Source organism: Ranitomeya variabilis, chromosome 2, assembly GCF_051348905.1.
Source record: "Ranitomeya variabilis isolate aRanVar5 chromosome 2, aRanVar5.hap1, whole genome shotgun sequence".
In the NCBI taxonomy this organism is placed as follows: Eukaryota; Metazoa; Chordata; class Amphibia; order Anura; family Dendrobatidae; genus Ranitomeya; species Ranitomeya variabilis.
The window spans coordinates 379,247,231-379,273,576 of NC_135233.1; the positions used below are offsets into that span (position 1 = coordinate 379,247,231).

General features: G+C 48.8%; 2 protein-coding genes and 1 non-coding gene across 4 annotated transcripts in view; 1 reads left to right on the forward strand and 2 right to left on the reverse strand.

Annotated features, from left to right (window-relative positions):
* Window positions 1-8,690, reverse strand: part of LOC143809483 (major histocompatibility complex class I-related protein 1-like) — a 54,243-nt gene extending 45,553 nt beyond the window's left edge. The window contains exon 1 of the mRNA XM_077292560.1: window positions 8,603-8,690. Coding sequence (XP_077148675.1) covers window positions 8,603-8,663 — 61 coding nt within the window. The 5' untranslated portion in view covers window positions 8,664-8,690. The remainder of the gene's footprint in view (window positions 1-8,602) is intronic.
* LOC143810490 (5.8S ribosomal RNA) lies at window positions 757-910 on the reverse strand. The gene has a single exon (XR_013222942.1). It is a non-coding gene; the product is annotated as a 5.8S ribosomal RNA (ribosomal RNA).
* Window positions 8,691-24,511: 15,821 nt separating the features above from the next.
* LOC143806145 (uncharacterized) overlaps window positions 24,512-26,346 on the forward strand; it is a 44,397-nt gene continuing 42,562 nt past the window's right edge. The window contains exon 1 of one of the 2 annotated variants that reach the window (XM_077286129.1): window positions 24,512-24,626. The gene's annotated coding sequence lies outside the window, so the exon portion shown is untranslated. Of the gene's footprint in view, window positions 24,627-24,684; window positions 25,182-26,346 lie in introns of those variants that run through there. The other variant, XM_077286128.1, reaches the window with a different exon arrangement.

Here is a 26,346-nt window from a genome sequence, read left to right on the forward strand (position 1 = left end):
ACCCTCTTGAACTCTCTCTTCAAAGTGCTTTTTAACTTTCCCTCACAGTACTTGTCCACTATCGGTCTCGCACCGGTATTTAGCCTTAGATGGAGTTTACCACCCGCTTTGGGCTGCATTCACAAACAATCCGACTCCGGGGAGACCGGGTCCCGCCGCGCCGGGGGCCGCTACCGGCCTACCACCGTCCGCGGGCTGGGGCCACTATTAGAAGGACTTGTGCCCCCGAGCGACGTCGGGGTGGTCCGGTCTCCCGTACGCCACATTTCCCGACGCCCGCCGGATGGCGATTCGGCGCTGGGCTCTTCCCTCTTCACTCGGCGTTACTGAGGGAATCCTGGTTAGTTTCTTTTCTTCCGCTTAGTAATATGCTTAAATTCAGCGGGTCGCCACATCTGATCTGAGGTCTTTAGTCGAGTCAGGGAGCCGGCGGCAGCGAGGGGAGCTGCCGGGCGCGGCGCTGCCCGTCCACGCCGCCTGGAAGGAGGAGGTCCGGCGCCCACCTTCGATCGAGGTTTCGCCCTCTCGTCACCGGAGGCAGCCCTGTGTCTCCACAGACAGCCTCGCGGCATGCTCCGGGGGGGGAGTGATGGAGGGTAAACCCCATCGGATGGGCCCAGGGCGGGTGGGTCTGGCCTTGGGGGGACGTAAGGGAGAAAGGAGGAGAGAGCATTGGGGCGCAGAGCCTCGGGCCTCCCTCGATGTCACCCTTGCGACGGGACCCCAGCCGTGCCACGGAGGCGATCGACGGAGGGGCGACCCTCAGACAGGCGTAGCCCCGGGAGCAACCCAGGGCTGCAAGGTGCGTTCGAAGTGTCGATGATCAATGTGTCCTGCAATTCACACTAATTCACGCAGCTAGCTGCGTTCTTCATCGACGCGCGAGCCGAGTGATCCACCGTTAAGAGTCACGCTTTCTGGGTCTGGGACGCTCAGAGGCGCCCCCTTTTCACTCTCATGTCGGCCGGCTGCAAAAGACTGGGTGCTTCGAAAGGGGTTTTCCATCTCGGCCCTGTTGCCCCGGGAGCTCGGCCTCCCCCGTCCCTCCCTCCGGCGAGGAGGAGAATGAAGGAGGGTTCAAGGCTTCTCGACCTACCGCCCGGACCCGCGTACCCCGGGGAGGGGGGTGTGTGAGCGCACGGGAGAATGGTACCCGGGACGGCCTTTCGCGTGTGGGGGGCTTCTGATTTTCCTCGGAGGGCGGCAGCAGGACAAAATCGTCGGCGCAAGGCCGGGCGTCTTTCCTGGGCGAAGGAGCGAGAGGGGCTCCCCGCGCCCTCCCGACGTCGCCCGCCCGGCGTCTATCCTCGCGTGCCCTCGCCGCCCCCCGCCCTGCGGAGCGCGCCGGCGGAGCGGAAGTAGACCCACCACCGCCGCCACCGCCCCTTCCATCGCGTTCGGCCTTCCGAGGGGGGGGGGGGTCGCGGGCGACTGGGCTCGGCTTCCGGCTCCGCGCCTCATCGTTTTTCTCTCTCGCCCGTTAATGATCCTTCCGCAGGTTCACCTACGGAAACTTTGTTACGACTTTTACTTCCTCTAGATAGTCAAGTTCGATCGTCTTCTTGGCTCTCCGCCAGGGTCTTGGCGGACCCCGGCGGGGCCGATCCAAGGACCTCACTAAACCATCCAATCGGTAGTAGCGACGGGCGGTGTGTACAAAGGGCAGGGACTTAATCAACGCGAGCTTATGACCCGCACTTACTGGGAATTCCTCGTTCACGGGGAAGAATTGCAATCTCCGATCCCCATCACGAACGGGGTTCAGCGGGTTACCCGCACCTGTCGGCGAAGTGTAGACACACGCTGGTCAGTTCAGTGTAGCGCACGTGCAGCCCCGGACATCTAAGGGCATCACAGACCTGTTATTGCTCAATCTCGCGTGGCTGAGCGCCACTTCTCCCTCTAAGAAGCTGGACGCGGACCGCGGGGGGTCGCGTAGCTAGTTAGCATGCCGGAGTCTCGTTCGTTATCGGAATTAACCAGACAAATCGCTCCACCAACTAAGAATGGCCATGCACCACCATCCACAGAATCGAGAAAGAGCTTTCAATCTGTCAATCCTTTCCGTGTCCGGGCCGGGTGAGGTTTCCCGTGTTGAGTCAAATTAAGTCGCAGGCTCCACTCCTCAAAATTCGACTTTCCGCCCGTGCACCGCAAACTTCACCCACAATTAGGTCACTGTCCTGGGGTACCTTACAACATATTGACGCCCCCCTGTGGTGGAAGTAGGGGAAATGTGAGATTTTTCACAAAATCGAGATTTTCTCAAAATTTTTCTAAGTGTCAAGGACACTTCCCGAAAAGCTTCCCCAGGCTCCTGGAAGCGTCCTCGGTACACCTCCAGCGGTTGCCCCCGCCTGGAAGTCTGACACTCGTCTGAAATTTTTAAAGTATGAAAATACGGATTTTCATCCAAAATTTGACTTTCCGCCCGTGCACCGCAAACTTCACCCACAATTAGGTCACTGTCCTGGGGTACCTTACAACATATTGACGCCCCCCTGTGGTGGAAGTAGGGGAAATGTGAGATTTTTCACAAAATGTGGATTTTCTGAAAATTTTTCTAAGAGTCAAGGACACTTCCAGAAAATCTTCCCCAGGCTCCTGGAAGCGTCCTCGGTACAGCTCCAGTGGCTTCCCCCGCCTGGAAGTCTGACACTCGCCTGAAATTTTTAAAGTATGAAAATATGGATTTTCATCCAAAATTCAACTTTCTGCCCGTGCACCGCAAACTTCACCCACACTTAGGTCTATGTCCTGGGGTACCTCACAACATATTGACGCCCCCTGTGGTGGAAGTAGGGGAAATGTGAGATTTTTCACAAAGGTTTCATAATCCGAATGTGTTTGCTGTCCACAGCCCCCACACAGTTTGGAAAATTACACATTTCATGGAGTTTTGCAGCATTTTTCAGCCAGAGTTCAGTGGTGGGTTGGGGAAAGAATTCGGCATGCAGAATGTCAGATAAAGCACGGCAGGTGTCTCCAACAATCCAAGAAAGGGTGGGCACTCCAATCCGGAATTGAAAATGTAGAGACGATAAGGTCTCTCCGGTAGCCAGGAATCTGCAGAACAGAAAATGGAAAAAAAAAAATCAGTACATGGCTATTATCACAATAATACAAACGACATGTGTTTATTTTTCAAAATTACGTACCTCAGGGTCACCAACAGACGTTCCTCAGCATGACTTGCTCAACGTAGTTGTGTGTCCTGCCTGGTGATGGATCCTCGGCTGAAAAAAAAATTGGGAAACCCCAAACTTCGCCCACAATGGCAAACATAAAAAAAAGGAATACACAAATATATAAAATACATTTTTTACAAACAGTGGCGCTGATATAAGAGCAAAGGACCAGCTGCAAAATAGGACTACAATCACAGGGGTTTCAATTGTAAAGTGTAAATGTGCTTATTTGCACTAGGGTACACTTTCACAATTAGGCAAGGGGGATAAGAACATGTGCAGCGCCCCAGAGTCCTGGTCGTTGCAGTACTGACGCTCCGCCACTAAGGGGAGTGATAGTACGTCTGATGGCACTTAAGGAGTTCACCTGACCAGGTATCACAGTCACACATTACACTTCACACTCTGGCCACCAGGGGGAGCAAAGGGTTCTATGTATTAGGCCACTCCTCACAATCTGGTAAAACTGGGGGCTGGATAGGAAGTTAGTCAGAAGCTGACTGGGTTGGATCCAGGCAACATCCTGTGGCAGAGGGTGTTGCAGGGGAAGATTCAGGGGGTCTCTGTCAGGGGTGGGATCCTGACAGTGACCTAGCGAACAGAACGTTACGGAGCCGCGCCTGCACCCGTTGCGGTGGCATCCTAACAAAGGAAACGAAGCGAGGTTTATTGTGGAGAAGTGAGCAGCAAAAAGGAGATAAAGCCAGTAGGAGTCGTGCCTTAAGATCGTGGCAACATCCTACTGAGGCGCGTAGCCGGAACGCCGAGGAAGTATTGGGCTCCAAGCATTACTTCAAACAGCGGCAGGACAGTTAATTATAGGTTGGCTGTCTCACCTAAATCACCTAAGCAGACATAGGGGGCAATTGTGGGAGAGGGGCGACGCTAGGGTCCCGGAAGAACTCCAGGCCTACCCGTCATACGGGGGTGTCCTAGTCATATCACCTGGGGGACGGAGAAGAACATCAGAACAGATACGAGTTGTGAGAAATAACATCAGAAACAGACACAACAGTTGTGAGGACTATCCCGTGGTGCTCAGCAGGGAGGTACTACAACACACAGGCGCTAGAAGGTAGGCACTGATTTCCACCTGCAAATGGAACTCTGGATGTGCCTTCGGACTGGCCGGTCTCAGCCAGCCTTGTTAGCAGTACTCTGGATTGCGGATCCTGAAGCCTTCAGTAAAGAGGTAAAGAGACTGCAACCCTGTGTCCTCGTTATTCATCGCGACCTGCACCACGCACCCTCATCACACCTTTCATTGGACGCCCCTTAGCAGGGTCACGGACCGGGTCTAGCCACCGTGACAACCCCAGGACCGAGACAGAGAGGCCCGGTACCGAGTACCCCGCGGCCCTTCTGGGGGCGCTCCAATTTGGCGTCACGAACAGGATCTACTTAAGCCTGAAGAATCAGGTCATGTGTGCCTTGGAACTGTGATTAAATTGTGCTTGAACTGTGATTTATTGCAAAGACTGTGCATTGCCGATTTCAGCCCAAACCGCCACCATTACAGCACTAAGAGGAGCGCAGGAGAAGAAGAAGGGCGTGGAAGTGGGCGTAGACAAGCCGAAGAGCGCGAAAGACAATGGCCGCCCAGTCTAAATATTTCTGTACCTTGAGGACGTGTCCGTCAGCAGCCGAGATCCGCCTCCTAATCCTCAATGGAGGGCGGAGACAAAGAAAAAGAAACCACCCACGAAGGAGAGAGCGGGAAAAGGACGAGGAAGAAGAAGTCAGCCACGTGGAGGACGCCATGGCGAGCCACCCAGAGCCGGAGTGTGGGGTCGGAGCAGAGGACTCCCCCAGCTATCCGGAGGGGCACCGTAACCAGGCCTCCACCGCTGATGCTGATTTCCTGCAGGCCGGCGTGGAAGAGCTCAGCGACCAACTCCGGCGGACGCCGCTGAGCACTGAGGCCGGGTGGAAGAGGATCTTCATCGGGAACCTCACCAGACGCCTGTCGGCAGCCTCATCTGGTCCGGAGCAGGAAAGAAGTTCCAGCGCTCCGAAGCCAGAAAGCAAGGCCCTGCCGGAAAGCGAGATGCTGCGAGCAGAGATGACAACGTCGCAGCACAAGGCCCTGCAACCAGCGTTCCAGACCCCAGCGGAGACAGAGCAGACCGGCACCGGGGGGACCGCATCTGAAGCCGGTATGAAGAACGACCCTGCCCTGATGACCGACACCACCCCAGCGACTGCTAGTGCCACAGCTGCTGACCCCGTTCCAGTGACTGATCTTGTAGCAGCCGCTACCTCTGCTGCAGCAAATGCCCATACTCAAGCTACGCAGACGTCCATCGCTGCGCATGACTTAACCGTACATGAAAGACAGATTAACGGCGTTTATCCAGCACTGGGTGCAACCCTGGACTTCACCCTTCCCGGGCCAAGAGGGGTTAAGTGCCAGGTGCAGCCCTGGAAGCCGTCCAACTAAACCTCGGAAACCTGAAACTGTAAATAGTTAACTGTTTGTTTTCCTGCATTTTGCTGCTAATACCCGACCAGGGTTATTCTTAAAGGGATCCCTTTGTTTACCCGGGATCCCTATTGCTTTTTATTTTTGCTCTTGCTTTTATTTTTTGCTTTTGTTCATCAATGTTTACAAAGACTGCCGAATCATGGACGGTGAATGGTTCACAAACTGTATTGTAAATAGTTCGCACCTTCTTAAAGGTGCCCTTTACTGGTTTTACAAGAAGGAGAGCTTTTTGAAGAGACTGTTCCTGAGTACAGCATGGAAGCTCTTGCCTTAACCGGACTTGCAGATAGAGAGAGTCTGCATTACCTCAAAGAGACTTGGTTCCCTCTTAAAGGGAAGGTTCACCAGTTGCACTTAAAGTATAGTGTTGCCTTAAAGAAAGTAGATGGTAATAATGTTTTACATAGAAGTAATATGTAGTTAGCTAGATAGTTATAGAGAATGTTTAATAATGTTACTAGAGAATGAGGACAGGAATGAGTTGAAAGCCGAATTTCAATAAAGTAAACCCGTAGGGGTTAGTTAGTGAGTCCTCCTGGGAGCCATGCAGATATGGCTCATTGATCCTGTACTAAGAAAAGAGGCAGTAGGCCTGGGCAGATAGACAGGCGGTCCTGCATATGAAAAATCAGAGAGTAAAAAGAAAAATGTTGCACTTAGAAGAGAGAGATAAAGAGAAAGTTAATTTATATTTCAGAGTTTTATAGTAAGCCTTTAGTGGGTTCAGCTTATACGCCCTGAAAGGAAAAGTTAAATTATTGTTCAGAATTTGCACTTAGTAGAATACCCGACTGGGTAATAGAAGTTATTTATAGTATGTTATTTAAAATATTTAAACATGTTTTGTTTGTAACGTTCAAGAGTCCTCACCTCCCATAAAGGGAAGCACTGTTATATTTACTTGTTCATAGCATTTCAAAATTTTGTATGTCTTTTGCTGACATGTATTGCTGTTTTCTTTCCAGACGGGGAGTACTGGATTTAACCGGGGGGGAGTGCAGCGCCCCAGAGTCCTGGTCGTTGCAGTACTGACGCTCCGCCACTAAGGGGAGTGATAGTACGTCTGATGGCACTTAAGGAGTTCACCTGACCAGGTATCACAGTCACACATTACACTTCACACTCTGGCCACCAGGGGGAGCAAAGGGTTCTATGTATTAGGCCACTCCTCACAATCTGGTAAAACTGGGGGCTGGATAGGAAGTTAGTCAGAAGCTGACTGGGTTGGATCCAGGCAACATCCTGTGGCAGAGGGTGTTGCAGGGGAAGATTCAGGGGGGTCTTTGTCAGGGGTGGGATCCTGACAGTGACCTAGCAAACAGAACAGAACATTACGGAGCCGCACCTGCACCCGTTGCGGTGGCATCCTAAGAAAGGAAACAAAGCGAGGTTTATTGTGGAGAAGTGAGAAACGAGATCGCAGCAAAAAGGAGATAAAGCCAGTAGGAGTCGTGCCTTAAGATCGTGGCAACATCCTACTGAGGCACGTAGCCGGTTGCCAGAACGCCGAGGAAGTATTGGGCTCCAAGCATTACTTCAAACAGCGGCAGGACAGTTAATTATAGGTTGGCTGTCTCACCTAAATCACCTAAGCAGACATAGGGGGCAATTGTGGGAGAGGGGCGACGCTAGGGTCCCGGAAGAACTCCAGGCCTACCCGTCATACGGGTGCGTCCTAGCCATATCATCTGGGGGACGGAGAAGAACATCAGAACAGATACGAGTTGTGAGAAAGAACATCAGAAACAGACACAACAGTTGTGAGGACTATCCAGTGGTGCTCAGCAGGGAGGTACTACAACACACAGGCGCTAGAAGGTAGGCACTGATTTCCACCTGCAAAGGGAACTCTGGATGTGCCTTCGGACCGGCCGGTCTCAGCCAGCCTTGTTAGCAGTACTTTGGATTGCGGATCCTGAAGCCTTCAGTAAAGAGGTAAAGATACTGCAACCCTGTGTCCTCGTTATTCATCGCGACCTGCACCACGCACCCTCATCACACCTTTCATTGGACGCCCCTTAGCAGGGTCACGGACCGGGTCTAGCCACCGTGACAACCCCAGGACCATGTGCTGTTTTCATATAAATCATCTTCCTATGAAGCAAAACTAAAATCTGGAAGAACAGTACAGTATATGGAAACGCGAGAGTGAGAACCAAAATCAGATCCTTAGGAGTGTTCAATGTAATTAAATATAAACAATTATAGCAAGCCAACAAGCAAGATGTATCAAGTCAAGATACTTCAAGACAATCTCTAGTAGAAGGTATATATAGCCAAGAGAATACCTTATAAAGTAAATTAAAACATAACCTTTAATACTACTAATGTAAAAACATTTTTATGGACAGTAAACGTGAACGTGATAAAGTGCAAACAGTGCATAAGTATCAGTGCTCGATAAAAAAATGGTTTTGTCTCACCAAATTAGTTGTTTGTTCCTGGCAGGAGCTTATTGATGCTTGAAGGGGGAAATGATCACTGTACTACCCCAGTCGTGCCCCTGTATTGCTCCTGCCCTTACAAGGGCAGTACCCAAGTAAGGCTAGATACTTGTACCCACCACACAAAAAGATTAGACTTCCCTACGCGTCTCCTCTCACATCAGGGAGATTCATCAGGGGAATATATGAATATAAAGGATTGTGGAATATTCTACTCAGAAAGAGTGCCCCTCCATCGGGAGGTGACTACTATGTGTCCGATGTACCCGATTTTGGGTATGGACTAATGGTAGGGTGAGAACCAAAATCAGATCCTTAGGAGTGTTCAATGTAATTAAATATAACCAAGGGTTACAAAGGCTTAAACCCAGGAGGTTTTCAGATGGATAGAGGAGTTCCCACCATAGTTCTCTGTAGAGGATGATTTCTTACAAATGCTTCGGAACTTAGGCTATCTAAAGTAATAACTAATAATAACATAATACCTGAAGAGGTAAAATGAGCTGAAACCAAGAGGAGCAAACCTTCCAGTAACAAACATCTCATTGTAGCGAACGTTCCTGCTGTCTTTTTCGTCAGTGATATGTCAGACTAGCAGAGTTAGGCACAATTTAAATGCTTGCCACCCTTTCGGGTGTGTTCCCAGCTGGCACCTAAAAGTCCCTTCTTAGAATAATATTCATCACCCATCAAGATTAGCTAAACCTGTCTTGTCTGAAATAATGACTAATAACAATACACTCTCCACTATACAGAATAAGACAGTTGGCAATGGCAAATAAGAGCCACAAAATCCACATGTCTGGAGAATCAAGTCCTCGGTCTCCTATTCTACAATCCAATAGCACCAGTGGTGGTCACATATAGGAGGAGATGAAGGGAAGTGAAGACCAATGTTACTGAAATCATTAGAGTTTGCAGGAGTTAGGAAGTACAGTATTTGAGTTCTCCCAATAGGTGGATATACCCTGTACACTATGTAGCCTAGAATATGTGGCCATCCTAATAATTATTTCAGTCTCACCCACTTTAAAAAGGGAATAAAATTCATAACATGTCCATGAAATTAGAAAAAAATAACTTGCCACTCTCCAAATCTTCTCGGCATCTATGTGCAGACAGTCGTAACATAACGAAACAGCAGGGCACTTCCTCCATGTCCCACAAAGACAGCCATTTAAATTAATAATTACCACTATTGAGGGGCCTCACATCATCCATAGGTCGGACATACTGTGTATACTTAAACTTTTCATAAGAAATACCCACATCACATATACAAATTAACATAGTTAAAAGCACAGGTTTATAAAAAATATACTCTAAAAGCATTACAGTAATTCAACCCAAAAGGTCAATGAGTCTCTACTCTGGAAATCAAAGAGGGCTACAATTATTGTGTTCCCTATTTTTAAAGGGGTTGTCCACTACTAGGACATCCCCTTCTCAAACTAAATGTTTGACCAGATAAAATAAACAAACCTATAATCAGCTCCTGTGCCGGCTCCATTCCAGCGGTCTTGGCACTCGCGTCCCTGGGGCTGTGATGCAGTGTAATGACACGTGATGTCCGACGCTCAATCACTATCCCCGCCTTCGTACAAACTGAATATGAAGAAGTCTGGACTGCAGCTGATCCCGGACTTCCTCTTCATTTTCATTTCGACAGGAGATGGGGACAGTGATGCCAGCGCTGGCATCATGTGTCACTGTGGATCGCCCCCACGCGTAAGGGCAATGGGGTACTCGGTACCGGGTCTGTCTCTCTCAGTTCTGGGGATGTCATGGTGGCCCGACCCGGCCCGTGGCCTTTCTGAGGGGCGTCCAATTAAAGGCGTAGTAGTTATTTGTACGGTGTTCGTGTCGCCACCTATGGTATTCGGTCAGGATGACCGACGCTGCTGAGGGGTCCGCTGGGGTGATGTTATAGCAGCTAGATGGTGTACCTTCCCACAGGTGAAGTATGTCCCCAGGGCTTCCCAGTAGAGTAGGTGGTGATGGTAGGTCGCAGTAAATAACGAGGACACAAGGTTGCAGTCTCTTTACCTTGTACTGAAGACTTCAGCGTCCGCAGTCCAGAGCACTGTTCACAGGGCTGGCTGAGTCCGGCCGGTCCGAAGGCACATCCAGAGTTCCCTTTGCAGGTGGAAATCAGTAGCCTTCCTACTGGCGCCTGTGTGTTGTAGTATCTCCCTGCTGAGCACCACGGGATAGTCCTCACAACTTTCGTAGATGTTTCTGATGTTCTCTCTCTCTCTCTGTCCCCCAGATGGTATGGCTAGGATGACCCGTATGACGGGGTAGGCCTGGAGCTATTTTATAGGGACCCTAGTGATGCCCCTCTCCCACAATTTGCCTCCGTTGTCTTCATAGGTGTAAAGGTTGGGCAGCCAACTTGGAATTAACTGTCCTGCCGTGTTTCAAAGTAATGCGTAGAGCTTACGCGCCTCAGAAGGATGTTGCCGATCTTAAGGCAGGACTCCTCCCGGTGTTATCTCCTTGTGCTGTGATCTTGTTTCTCACTCTCCACAATATACTCTGCTTCGTGTCCTTTTTTAAGATGCTGCCGCAATGAGGTGCAGGCGCAGCTCCGTAACGTTCTATCTCGTGCTCTGTCTCTATCAGGATCCCACCCCTGACAGGGACCTGTCTGCAGCTCAGATGTTCCTCCTTCTCCCCCTGTCTGCCTGACAGGTCCTCTCTGGGTCGAACCCAGGTAGCTTTCTGACTCACTTCCTATCCAACTCACCAGTTTTACCCATATGTGAGGAGTGGCCTAGTACATAGAACCTTTGCTCCCCCTGGTGGACTGGAGTGTGAAGTGTAGTGTGTGACTGTGATACCTGGTCAGGTGAACTCTTTTAGTACCATCAGATGTAACATCACTCCCCCTGGTGGAAGAGCGACATTACTGCAACGACCAGGACTCTGAGGCGCTGCAATCGCACTGCATCACACCTCAGGGACCGCGAGTGTCGACATAGCTGGAACGGAGCTGGAAGAAGAGGTGAGTATAGGTATTTTAACTTTATCGGGGCTGACTATTTAGTTCAAGAAGGGGTTGTCCTGATAGTGGTATACCCTTTAATAAGAATACATATTATGTACATTTTATACTACAATTCCTAATTTAAAGAGAGTTAGCGGATGTGTTGGGGACATGAGTTTGTGGAACTTATGTACAGTATAAGTAGGGTTCTCCTCCTGTACTTGTTAGTAACTGCCGCAGTTAAAAGGCGTATGGTGCTCGTTAAGGGGTTACAAAAAGTCCATTTGAAAATGGCGCCTGCCAGAGGCGTATCTAGGGTTTCTGGCACCCGGGGCAAGAATTCATTTTGCCCCCCACCAAGGACATATGCGATTTTCGCACTTAGTCATGTACCGACGAGCTCCTCTCCCTAATGCTCTCAATGATCACTGAAAAACAGAGAAGTAGAAGAGAAGCTCGTTGTCACAGGACCGCAAGTATGAAAGTTGCATATGAGTGAAGTGTCCATGTGATGACTACTGGAACCTGCAGAGCTGCATCCTGACATCGCAGCTTCTGAATTCTCACAACTAATGCACTGCACACTTTTAGGATTCTCCCTTGCCTGTAGACAGTCATGTCAGCACAAGCATGCGATTTGTATACCTCTGGCCACATTCCGACTAGACGTGCCCGGCCTCACTCAGTTAATTTTCATTGAGTGAGGCCACACATGTCTAGTCAGCACGTGACCGCATGTATGTAAATCGCCAGCACAAGAATCCTGACAGCGTGCAGTGCGCACTGTGAGAATTCAGAAGTCTGCAGTCACAAAGAATGACTGCAGACTCATCACAAACCTGGACATTCCCATTAATGCTCCTAACATAAATAAAAACATGAGAGTTAGTCAGTATTACACATAACATTTATATCCAGGTACCTTATAGATGACGTCGCCTCTGGAGTAGTTCTCCTTCTTTTCTTCATCTTGTCCAGATCCCATGATGCGTTTTCTTATCCACAGCCATCTCTGCAGACTTCCATCTTCTCCGCTCTTTGTCAGAAAATCTCTACATGATGGCCTTAAAGATACAAGTGTCATTAAAATGCTCCTGAATAAAAAATTGCCTCTCGCTATATTGTCTGCACAAATTATGACCCCCCACACTGTCCCTCTTATGGTACATGCTCTTCACACTGACCTCTCCTTTCCATACCGGCCCCCTCTTCACACTGACCTCTCCTTTCCATACCGGCCCCCTCTTCACACTGTCCTCTCATATTGTGTCCCCCCTATAGGGCCCAGTATTTATACTGTACTCTATCATCACACTTCCCCTTCCTGGTATACTGTCCCCTCCTGGCTGTGCCCTCACACTGTCCCTCCATGCTACACCCCCACTATTCAGTTTCTATTCTGTGCCCAATCACTTTTGTCCCTCCATACTGTCTCCTCACACTATTCCCCTTCCTCCTCATACTGTCTCCTCTCACATCCACCTGTTCACCTCATATATTTACCCCCTTACTTTCTATACTACCTGCTCACCTAACTCCCCATACTGTGTCTGCACACATCACCCTCACTCCCCGTACTCTGTCCACATACATTTTTCACATCGCTCCTCATACTGTGCCCTCATTCTCCCATATTGTTTCCTCATACATGCCCCCATTCCCTCATACTGTTTCCTCATATATGCTCCCAATTCCCCCATACTGTTTCCTCATACATGCCCCCATTCCCCCATACTGTTTCCTCATACATGCCCCCAATTCCCCCATGTTTCCTCATACATGCCCCCCATTCCCCAATACTGTTTCCTCGTACATGCCCTCATTCACCAATACTGTTTCCTCATACATGCCCCCATATTGTTTCCTCATACATGGCCCCCATTCACCTGTTCGGTTTCCTCATATATGCCCCCATTCCCCTGTACGGTTTCCTCATATATGCCTCCCATCTCCCCTTTTGCTCTTCATTTTGTGTCCTCAAATCTCCCCCACACATTAAATCCCCCATCCCCACTCCAAATCTCACCCCACACATAATAAATCCCCCTATCCCCACTCAAATTGTCCACACACATATTATTGTCCTCTACCCCACCCCATCATTGCTCTCTTCACCACCTCCATCATTGCCTTCTCCGTCACGCCTATCATTTCCCATTTCACCACCTCCCGCATTTCCTCACCCCAATCCCATCATTGCCATTTCCACCACATCCATCGTTTCCTCCTCCCCCACCATCCCCATCCTTGCCCATTCCACCACTTCCATCATTTCCTCCCCCACCATCCCCATCCTTGCCCATTCCACCACTTCCATCATTTCCTCCTCCCCCACCATCCCCATCCTTGCCCATTCCACCACTTCCATCATTTCCTCCTCCACCACCATCCCCATCATTGCTCTCTCCCAGTCAGCCCCATCATTGCCCTCTCCTCCCCCAACATCCCCATCATTGCTCTTTCCCCATCAGCCCCATCATTGCCCTCTCCTCCTCCACCATCCCCATCATCGCTCTCTCCCAGTCAGTCCCATCATTGCCCTCTCCTCCACCACATCCCCATCATTGCTCTCTCCCCATCAGCCCCATCATTGCTCTCTCCTCCCCCACCATCGCCATCATTGCTCTCTCCCCGTCAGCCCCATCATTGCCCTCTCCTCCACCATCTCCATCATTGCTCTCTCCTCATCAGCCTTGTCATTGCCCTCTCCTCCTCCACCATCCCCATCATTGCCCTCTCCCCATCATTGCCCTCTCCTCCCCCACCATCCAAATCATTGCTCTCTCCCTGTCAGCCCCATCATTGCCCTCCCCTCCTCCACCATCCCCATCATTGCCCTCTCCCCGTCAGCCCCATCATTGCCCTCTCCTCCCCCACCATCCCCATCATTGCCCTCTCCTCCCGCTACACACACACACCATTTACTTCTCTGCACATTCCCCTTCAGCGCACCACACACACACACACACACGAACACACATACACATATATACACACACACACACACACACAGTCACACACCCCTTTCACCTCTCCTCGCACTCTGCCACAGCATCTCCATCGCCTTCGTCTGACACATCCGGCCGCTGAATGATGACATCATCCAGCGGCGCCTCTGTGTGAGAGGAAGCGCGGGCAGGAAGATAGATCGCTGCAGCTCCGCTGCTATTTTCTCTTGTAGGCAGCCACCCTGCAGGGGCCCCCCTCCACCTCCGCACATGTTGGGAGCCGGCACTCTGCAACTTCTCTGTGCCGGCTGTCAGCTTGACAGTTGGCATAGAGAACAGCTGACTCCGAGACCGGAGGCGGCAGAATGCAGCCGCCGGGAGAGACACTGCGGACCGCCGCATTAGGCGGCCCGACTGCGCCCCCCTGCCGGCTGCGCCCGCGGCACATGCCCCGGCTGCCCCCCCCAGATGCGCCACTGGCGCCTGCACAGTAGCAACTATCGGTGTATATAGAGGGGATCATCTTGCAATTTTGCTAGAGAACAAAAAAAAATCCTCCTCCAAGATGTCGCCGCCGGAGCCTGCGCAGTAGCAGCGATCGGCAATACTACTATCGGGCTCAAGCAAGTGAGACACAACGAGGCACCTACTAGCCTTCACTCCCTATGTAGTGGTCATCCCATGGGTTCTGTAAAATGGTCCATATTAAAGCGGTTGTACGTTACTTCATAACCTGCCACCATATAACTGAACAGCTGAGGACAAGCAAATTTCTAATTTTCTCTTTTACTATATTATGTTTCTAAGATAGTACCTTGCTGTCGGTCACGCGCTTCAATGTCTCTGTTTTTCGTCCATCCGAATGCAAAGCCTGAAAGAGTGACAGATCAAGCATGAAATGTAAAAAAAGACAATTAGAAATATGCTTGTTGGCAGCTCTTGGAACAAAGGGGGGCTATAAAGTAGATGAAATCCCCTTTAAAGTGAATCTGTCAGGAGGTTTTCCTATGTAATCTGAGGGCAGCATAATGTAGAGGCAGAGACACTGATTTCAGCAATGTGTCACTTACTGGGTTGTGTATTGTTGTTTCAATATAATCAGTGTTTTATCAGCTGGAGATTATCACTACAAGACTAGGTGTCATGTGCCATCTAGTCCTCCTGCTCTTTGTAACCCAGCAACAACCACTGATTAGCAGCTTTCGGCCTATGCACAGTGATCGTATAAAGCTACCAATCAATTGTGTGGGCAGGGTTATACACAGCTCAGCATTCTGAGCTCTGTTAGTTCTGCAGCAGAGAAAAGTTTTTAATCAAAACTGCAGCAATCAACCCAGTAAGTGACACATTGCTGGAATCAGGGTCTCTGTCCCTACATCAAGCTGCTCTCAGATTACATAGAAAAAAACCTGCAGACAGATTCCTTTTAATGTAAGTTAAGAGAGGCACTTTTATTCATACTATAAAGCTAAAACTGAACAAATCTCAATTACTTTTCTTTTTCTCCATTTAATATCAGCACCTGAATATGTCTTAGGCTACTTTCACACTAGCGTTTTTTTGCATACGTCGCAATGCGTCGTTTTGGTGAAAAAACGCATCCTGCAAAGTCGTCTGCAGGATGCGTTTTTTTCCCATAGACTAACATTAGCGACGCATTGCAACGTATTGACACACGTCGCAACCGTCGTGCGACGGTTGCGTCGTGTTGTGGCGGACCGCTGGCAGCAAAAAAAGTTACATGTAACGTTTTTTTGTGCCGATGGTCCGCCATTTCCGACCGCGCATGCGCGGCCGGAACTCCGCCCCCACCTCCCCGCACCTCATAATGGGGCAGCGGATGCTTGGAAAAACAGCATCCGCTGCCCCCGTTGTGCGGCGCTTGCACAGTATGCGTCGGTACGTCGGGCCGACGCAGCGCGACGGCCCCGTACCGACGCTAGTGTGAAAGTAGCCTTATGGATCAGTGGGCTACTGTGTTTTGGTAACAAGAATAGAGAAACATTTTGCTTGAAAAAGACAATATGATTCCCTGAAACAACCCATAAAAGACACTGAGGTTCAAGATGGAGAATTAGAGGGAAAGTAAAAGTTTTCTGTATCCTGTTGTCACGCAGTGTCCCCAGGTTTAACCTGCAGGAGATTTTATCATATAACATACTATAGATTATACTATGACATGAAACATATCTACAATATTAGGACATTATTTGTTGAATCACAATTCTTAAAAATGAAAGAACATTTACGAGTGCCGTCTGTGTGTATTTAATTCCCATTTTCAGCCCCAAGTTCCCGTGACCAGGAGGAATGTGACTGCGCCAGATACGGTTTAGAGCTGAGGAGTAATTACACAGCCGGTTGGGTGGATTCTGCTGTGATGTGGTTTGGGTGGATCAACATGAACTAATTCTGCCGCTTGGAAAGTTGCCAATTAGAACCAGGATTTTTTTTTGTTTGTTTCATTTTCGTTAGGTGAAACAATAAAAACAATTTACAGAAGTTGTATAAAATTATGTGTAAAGTTGGATAAAAAAAATGTTGTATAAAACTTGTAAAAATTTAGATTATAATTTCCCCTTCAACAAAGCAGAGAATCATCTCTGGGGAAAATTAATTTTTCCTCTGCATGATCCAATCAGGTGGATAAAGAAAATGCCCTAATGAAGCTTAAGGTACCTTCACACTGAGCGATTTTAGAACGATAACGATAGCGATCCGTGACGTTGCAGCGTCCTGGATAGCGATATCGTTGTGTTTGACACGCAGCAGCGATCAGGATCCTGCTGTGATATCGTTGGTCGGAGCTAGAAGGCCAGAACTTTATTTGGTCGTCAGATCGGCGTGTATCGTTGTGTTTGACAGCAAAAGCAACGATGCCAGCAATGTTTTACAATGGTAACCAGGGTAAATATCGGGTTACTAAGCGCAGGGCCGCGCTTAGTAACCCGATGTTTACCCTGGTTACCATTGTAAATGTAAAAAAAAAACAAAAAACCACTACATACTCACATTCCGGTGCCTGTCACGTCCCCCGGCGTCCGCTTCCCTGCGCTCCTCCTGCATCCTGTCAGCGCCGGCCGTAAAGCAGGGCACAGCGGTGACGTCACCGCTCTGCTTTCAGGCGGTGCTTACACAGGATGCAGGAGGAGCGCAGGGAAGCGGACGCCGGGGGACGTGACAGGCACCGGAATGTGAGTATGTGTTTTTTTTTTTTTACATTTACAATGGTAACCAGGGTAAACATCGGGTTACTAAGCGCGGCCCTGCGCTTAGTAACCCGATGTTTACCCTGGTTACCCGGGGACTTCGGCATCGTTGGTCGCTGGAGAGCTGTCTGTGTCACACAGACCGCTCTCCAGCGACCAACGATGCCGAAGGCCCCAGGTAACCAGGGTAAACATCGGGTTACTAAGTGCAGGGCCGCGCTTAGTAACCCGATGTTTACCCTGGTTACCATCGTAAAAGTAAAAAAAAACAAACAGTACATACTCACATTCCGGTGTCCGTCAGGTCCCTTGCAGTCTGCTTCCCGCTCTGACTGAGTGCTGCCGTAAAGTGAAAGCAGATCACAGCGGTGACATCACGAGACCGCTACATCATCATCTCGCGAGACCGCAATGCATTCTTGGGACCGGAGCGTCACGAGGAGCATCAGTAAACGCCTGGGCTGGATCAGGGGGTCGACGGAAGGTGAGTATATAACTATTTTTTATATAAATTATTTTTTTTTAACAGGGATATGGTGCCCATATTGCTATATACTACGTGAGCTGTGTTACATACTGCATGGGCTGTGTTATATACTACGTTATATACTACGTCTACTGATATGAAGAAATGCTGGAGCGGAAGCTTTGCTGTGTAACAATAGCTTTGCTGTGTAGCAGTCTAGCATTTCTTCACATCAGTGATGCAACATCTTGATAATCGGGAGGGTTGAAATGTTGAGAATCACTGTAACTTATATGACAAGGGCTGGATTTTTCTGATTTACTTTAAAAATTAGATAAAAGTTAAGCCCCATATATTGTAAATAAAAATGAGGCAAAAATTATTTGACAGTTCCGAATGAGAACATTTTTTAGAGCTATAAAAGTGCATACAAGCCAAAACCTGACTATGTGTCTGGTCAAGAACGGGGCAAAATGGCCCCGTTCTGAACTGGTTAAGTGTATAAATAATGGGACAGCTATGAATCAGCAGATGAATATACAGTGCCTTGAAAAAGTATTCATACCTTGTGAATTTTTCCACATTTTTTCATGTTACACCTACAAATGTAATATATTTTATGTGATATACCAACACTAAGTAGCAAGTATTTGTAACATGTAAAGGAAATTATACATGGTTTTCTAATTATTTTAAAAATATAAATCTATACGTTGTACGACCACCTTCCCCTGCAATTACTGCAGCAAGTCTTTTGGCCCTTCTTTGCACACTTGCTCTGTGACATTGGATGAAAATGTCTGAACAGCAATTTCCAAGTCATGCCACAGATTGTCAATGGTATTTTGGTCTTGACCGTAACTGGGCTGGCAGTGTGTTGAGGGTCGTTGTCCTGTTGGAAGGTGAACCTACAACAGCCTCAAATCTTTTGCAGCCTATAACAGATTTTGCTCCTTGATTGCCCTGTATTTAGGTCCATCCATCTTCCTATCACCTCTGGCCAGCTTCCCTGCCCCTGCTGAAGAGAAGTCTCCCCACAGTAGGGTGCTGCCACCATGTATGACGGTGGGGATGGTGTTTTCAGGGTGATGTGTGTAGTGTTAGTTTTCTGTCACACATAGCGTTTTGTATTTAGCCTAAAAACCTCTCCTTTGGTCTCATCTAACCAGAGCCCCTTCTCCCACATGCCATGTAGGGTACACAGCGAGCATATGTGCGTTGTGCCACAATAATGGAGTCGCATCGGATTACGTGCTGATAGGAGCCGGTCTGCAGGGCCCTGTGACGGTCCACCGCAGTGATGTGTCGTTCGCGAACGATCCGACACAAAGAGACGGCTCCCTGCTGTGAACGATGGGACCCAGAACGCCAGTGAGAGCCACTAAAATCCCTGAATGGCTCTTACTGGGCGTAAAATCCCGGACTTTGGCAGGCGTAACTCCGCCCACCTGAACAAAACTCCACCCACTCATCAATTTAATTGGTTCCTAGCCAGTGGGCGGCGTTTCTGTGGTAGGTGTGCTTGTTTTCGGGCACCTGAACACACATTCAATGGGTATCCATTTAGGATCCAAAAAGAGCCGTTTTGTGAGCTGAAAGAGTCGGCTCTTTATTGGTGAGTGAAGCCATGAGAGCCGGATCACTAAAAAGAGCCGGACTGCCAATCACTAGTCCACCAGTTATTCGTGGCTGATGGGCTGAAAATATTAAAACGACTTTTTTTCAGCAAAACTTTGAAAACCGTGGAATAATAAAAAAAAAATGCAATAATTACCTAATTATTACGGAAAATAGTAAATAATGTGATAACTATGCATTTCTACCCTTTAAAATTAAATCTAAAGTCTATTAGTTCCTGGCGACTTAGGCTACTTTCACACTAGCGTCGGCCCGACGCATACTGTGCAAGCGCCGCACAACGGGGGCAGCGGATGCTGTTTTTCCACGCATCCGCTGCCCCATTGTGAGGTGCAGGGAGGTGGGGGCGGAGTTCCGGCCGCGCATGCGCGGTCGGAAATGGCGGACCGTCGGCACAAAAAAAAATATGTTACATGTAACGTTTTTTGCTGCCGGCGGTCCGCCACAACACAACAGTCGCACGACGGTTGCGACGTGTGTCAATACGTCGCAATGCGTCGCTAATGTTAGTCTATGGGGAAAAAAACGCATCCTGCAGACGACTTCGCAGGATGCGTTTTTTCGCCAAAACGACGCATTGCGACGTATGCAAAAAACGCTAGTGTAAAAGTAGCCTTAGGCCTCTTTCACACTTCCGTCTTTCAGCTCCCGTCGTAATACGTCAATTTTTGTAAATGCAGGATCCTGCATTTTCCCATAGACTTGTTTTAGCGACGTATCGCGACGGATGGACACACGTTTCGTCCGTCGTGCACTGGATCGTGTGGAATTTGACGGACCGTCTTTTGGAAAAAAACGGAACAAAAGGAACGTTTTTTGTCTGCAGTGGGAAAACGTTCCCCAATGCCTCCTGCGGCAAATGTCGTTGTACAGAATGGGAGCCTATGGACACTGGATCCTGCGCACACTGTGAAAAGCAGGAATCCAGTGACGAATGGAGTTTTTCCATCTGAGCATGCCAGGAAGCAAATTCCAACCCGGAGAAAAGTTCGTTCTCTCCCTCTCAAAATTCAGCCCGGGATTCATGCAACGCATCCGTCATAACACTGGATGCGTTGCACACGTTTTCAACTATTTTTCAAACGTCTGTCCATACATCGGTTCACTGCACTCTGAAGCAGGACAACCGACGGAAATGTGAAAGAAGCCTAAACGACTGCCATTTTTTCTCTTTTATTTATATAGCACCATTGATTCCATGGTGCTGTACAGGAGAATGGGTTACATACAAATTACAGATATCACTTAGGCTGTGTGCACACGTTGCGGATTTAGTGCAGATCCGCAACGTTTTTTCCGCGCAGAAACGCTGCAGTTCCGCAAAGTGATTTACAGTACAATGTAAATCAATAGAAAAAAAAATGCTGTGCTAATGGTGCGGAAAAATCCGCATGAAAACCCCTGCGGATCAAAAGAAGTAGCATGTCACTAATTTTTTGCGTAACTGCAACGTTTCTGAACCCTTCCTTTATAGAAATCCGGAGGGGTAAAAAACGCAGAATATCCCCAGCAAAAATGCACAAAATCTGCGTCAAATGAGGACCTGCGTTTTCTGCCAGGAGATGTGGATTTTGTGCAGAAAATTCTGCACCCCAATCCGCAACGAGAGCACATAGCCTTACAGTAAGCAAACTAACAATGACAGACTGGTACTGAGGGGTGAGGACCCTGCCCTTGAGGGCTTACATTCTGTAGGATGGTGGGGATGGAGACAGTAGGTTGAGGGTTGCAGCAGCTCAGATGTTGGTGAGGCGGTAGCTTCGGTAGTGATGAGGAGGCAGCGGGGTCAGTGCAGGCTGTAAGTTTTCTTGTAGAGATGGGTTTTCAGGTTCCGTCTGAAGGATCCGAATGTGGTTGATAGTCGGATGTGTTGGGGCAAAGAATTCCAGAGGATGGGGGATATTCGGGAGAAGTCTTGGAGGCGGTTGGATGAGGAGCAAATAAGTGTGGAGGAGAGAAGGAGGTCTTGGGAGGACCGGAGATTACGTGAGGGAAGATATCGGGAGATTAGTTCAGAGATATATGGAGGGGACAGGTTATGAATGGCTTTGTAGGTCAGTATTAGTAGTTTGAACTGGATACGCTGAGGGAATGGGAGCCAGTGAAGAGATTTGCGGAGGAGTAGCGAGGAGAGAGATGAATTAGTCTGGCAGCAGAGTTAAGGATGGACTGGAGAGGTGCGAGGGTGTTAGCAGGGAGGCCACAGAAAAGGATGTTGCAGTAGACGAGGTGGGAGATGATGAGGGCATGCACAAGCATTTAGTAATAATAATAATAATAATAATAATCTTTATTTATATAGCGCCAACATATTCCGCAGCACTTTACAATTAAGCGGGGACTTATACAGACAAATTCAATACAAGTTAAGACAGACAAATTCAATACAAGTTAAGACAATTTAAACAGTGACATTAGGAGTGAGGTCCCTGCTCGCGAGCTTACAATCTACAAGGAAATGGGGGGACACAATAGGTGCAAAGTGCTTGTTATTTCAGGTCTGGCAATTATAATACATAGGGATTTTCATACAAAGCTGCATGATCCGGTCATCAGCCCGTGTGTTTAAGTGCAATAGTCAAGTATCAAGTGCAGTTATCATGTGCATGGAGAGTGTGGAGACAGATGAATAGTAGGGTGCAGATTCAGAGTGATATTTGGAAGGAGGGAACAGGGCAAAGTTAGTTTACTGAGTAGTTGATGTGGTAGGCTTGTTTGAAGAGATGGGTTTTTAGAGCGCGCTTGAATAGGTCGGGGCTAGGTATCAGTCTGATCGTCTGGGGAAGTGCATTCCAGAGAGCTGGCGCAGCACGAGAGAAGTCTTGTAGACGGAGGTGCGAGGTTCGGATTACGGGGGATGTTAGCCTTAGGTTGTTTGTAGAACGGAGGGCACGTGTAGGGCGATAGACAGAGATGAGAGAGGAGATATAAGGCGGTGCAGAACTGTGGAGGGCTTTGTGGGTGAGAGAGATGAGTTTATACTGGACCCTGTAGCGAATGGGTAGCCAGTGTAATGACTGGCACAAGATGGAGGCATCGGTGAAGCGGTTAGACAGAAATATGACCCTGGCTGCCGCATTCAAGATGGATTGGAGAGGAGAAAGTTTGGTAAGAGGGAGACCGATCAGAAGAGAGTTGCAGTAGTCCAGACGAGAATGAATAAGAGCGACAGTAAGAGTCTTAGCAGTTTCAAAGGTGAGAAAAGGTCGGATTCTGGAGATGTTTTTAAAATGCAGGTGACAAGAGCGAGTGAGTGATCGGATATAGGGAGTAAAGGAAAGTTCGGTGTCGAATATGACCCTAAGACAGCGGGCATGCTGCTTGGGAGTTATGGTTGAACCCTCCAGGGTAATTTCGATGTTGGGTAGAGAGAGGTTAGTAGAAGGGAGAAACACAAGAAGTTCCGTTTTGGAGAGATTTAGTTTCAGATAGAGGGAGGACATGATGTTAGAGACAGCAGACAGACAATCCTTGGTATTTTGAATTAGGGTAGGGGTGATGACAGGGGAAGAAGTGTATAATTGGGTGTCATCAGCATAGAGATGATACTGGAACCCAAATCTGCTGATTGTTTGTCCAATAGGGGCCGTGTATAGAGAGAAGAGGAGGGGGCCTAGGACTGAGCCCTGCGGAACCCCGATAGTAAGGGGACGAGGAGAGGAAGAGGAGCCGACGAAAGATACAGTGAAGGAGCGGTCAGAGAGGTAGGAGGAGAACCAGGAGAGGGCTGTGTCCTTGAGGCCTATGGAGCGGAGCATAGTGAGAAGGAGCTGGTGATCCACAGTGTCAAATGCGGCAGAGATCCAGGAGAATCAGCAGAGAGCAATGACCTTTGGATTTAGCTGTTAGTAGGTCATTAGAGACTTTAGTGAGGGCAGTTTCAGTGGAATGTAAAGAGCGGAAACAGCGGAAACCAGATTGTAAGGGGTCAAGAAGAGAGTTTTCCGAGAGATAGCGGATTAGACGGGAGTGGACCAAGCGTTCCAGGAGTTTAGAGATGAAGGAAAGGTTAGATACAGGTCTGTAGTTAGCAGTGCAGTTCTGGTCCAGGGATGGCTTTTTAAGTAAAGGGGTTATGATGGCATGTTTAAATGAGGAGGGAAAGATACCTGAAGAAAGAGAGAGGTTAAATATTTTAGTCAGGTGAGTGGTGACCACTGGTGAGAGACTGCAGGAGAGGTGAAGGAATGGGGTCACTGTTGCAGGTTGTAGGCCGAGCAGAAGCGAGGAGCTTGGAAACTTCTTCTTCTGAGACAGGCTCAAAGATGTCTAGTGAGCTTGAGGTGCGGCAGGGAAGGGGATCCAGACACTGAGGAGATTGCGCTGGGATATCCAGATGGATGTGGTTGATTTTTTTCTAGGAAGTAAGTGGCCAGATCCTCACCACTGAGATTGGTGATGGGGGCCTGTACTTTAGGTTTCAGGAGGGAGTTTAAGGTTTCAAAAAGTCGTTTTGGGTTGTTGGATAGTGAGGTGATGAGGGTGGTGAAGTAGGATTGTTTGGCCACATAAAGGGCAGAGTTATAGGTTTTGAGCATGAACTTATAGTGGATGAAGTCTTCTGCTAAGAGAGACTTTCTCCACTGCTGCTCTGCACACCTTGAACAACGCTGAAGAAAGCGTGTTTGCACAGTGTGCCAGGGCTGCCGTTGACTCTGTCAGGTCTTTCTGCGTGTAGAAGGTGCTGCTTCATCTAGGGCAGTAGATTGATGGTTGAGGAAAGGACGGATTCTGGAAATATTTTTGAGCTGGAGGCGACAGGAGGTGGAAAGAGCTTGGATGTGCAGTTTCACGGAAAGGGCAGAGTCGAAGGTTACTCCGAGGCAGCGGACTTATATCACATTTTACAGATTAGATGAATATACACGACCATTCACTACACAAACCGACTCCTCTCCCTTCTCTGCACTGATAAAGGTCGCCCTGTGAGGAACAGCACACAACATTATTACATACTGAAGGAATGGATTTGGACTGGAAATCGAAACATCGGCAGCTCTTTTATACTTCCCGCCCAAAGAAATCTACCGCCCAAATCAGAATCCTGAACAATCATTGGCTCCTACAAGTCATCTGACCACGCCCTCCTCTAGGGCTTCTGGAAATCGTAGTCCACGTGACGCGCTGTTATTAATGCTGTCTATGGCGAAGTCGACTACCTTTCCCAGAGATCATAGCGGCGGCAGTGGCGTCACACCTCAGGGAACCAACCGGGAGGCCGCTGAGTCACGTGACGTTGTGATTTGCTGCTGCAGAAAGGTATGATGTGATTTCTGGTATTATTGTGTATTTATGTGCGGTGTGCGGGTCATGTGACGCCTGCGCTAATGGCCGCTCATGCGTGCAGGACGCCGGCTCTCTGCTCAGTGCCTGGGTGACCGCACCATGCAGCTCCGGGCTCAGCGCCTCACTGTCTGCACTGGACGCCCCGGGACTTCACTAATTGCACTTTATGCAAACTTTTCCTACTTTACATGCAGAACTTAATGCTTTCTGCAGCTGCGGTGCAGGGACTTGTAGTTCTCCTGCTGATGGAGCTTGCTGTATGTGACGAGCTGCTGTTTTTAGTGATACCAGATGAGGGAACATACCAATACCACGTTTCGATCGCTTATTGGGGCGTGAGCGGCGACCGACAAACCCACAAATTTGACGTTTTGATCCTTTTTTTTTTTGTATTTTTTGCGGTTTACTTTATTTTTTTAGTTCCCTTAGTGGACTCGGACCTGCCGCCATCTGATCACTTGTCCCGTACACTGCAGTACCCCCGTATTGACGGATATAGGGACGGTGACTCTTTCCTGTGATGCCTAGGTGAGGGCTGGGCTTCTTTGGAGATGGCGGCAATGGGGGTCTTCAGAAGGCTAAAGCAGCTCACCTATATCTCACACGCAGGGGGCTACTCTGCTGGGGCACTCAGAGCACTTCCATATAGCATGGCCCCGTCACATATTTCGAACAGTAGCCCGTCATAGTCCTGTATCAGGACAGTCTGCAGTCCGAGGATACACCGCACCCAATACCTGTGTCTCCATGACAGAGGAGCTGTATTGTCAGCACATGTACCAGTGAGCCGAGGAGAACGGCTGTGACAGGAGAAGAAATAAATCTTGACTGAGCACACAGGATTCTCTTTTTCTCCAGCCTCAGACATAACTTCCTCTGTGCTCAGTGAGATTTATTTCTTCTGTCACAGCCCTTCTTTATGGGTGTTGATGTTGCTGCTCTTCTGTCATTGAGACACGTCTTGAGCTGCTTTTCTTCGGACTGCAGCCTGTCCTGATATGTGACTATGACAGGTTGCCGTTTAAAATATGTGACAGAGGCCATTTTATCACATTCTTGGAGAACCCCCTTAAATGTTACCATCAGTGGTTCACAGTGATATCTAAGCAAGCGATCTGAGCTCCGCTCTGGACACTGAAGTTACATCGCAGAGAGCCGATAAATTGCCATGGCCGTTGGGGGCTTCCTGATGGCTCCATCTTGGTCCTCCTGGGTCTCCCAATCACAGGGGCTCTATAGGAGACCAGCATTTTTCCCATATACTGCAAGACTGCGGAGACCCGTGTGTCGTAAACAGTGCCTTCCCCACCAATCCCGAAAAGACAACGCAAACTAGCCTATATTGGTTGAACAGGTCGGTCACAGTTTATTAATTTGATAAGCAGGGAGGGGCAATTACATGTCGAAACGGGCTCACAGCCGGGGGCCCAGTCTGCGACCAACAGGCAGGCAGCCAATGAGCGGCTATGAACCTTTGCCCCTCCCTCCACTTCCACTGTGACTTAATAACAGTATTATTATCATCAGTTTTTAAATTTCAAATATTAAAACATTTTCCCTTTATCCTAACAGCTCAAAAACATCAGTGAATATGTAAGGGAAGGAGGGTGGGACAAATGCTTCCAGAGGGTCCGCCGGGGAGAAAGAGGAAGGCACTGACCCCGGCACCTGAAATTAAAGGGAACCTGTCACC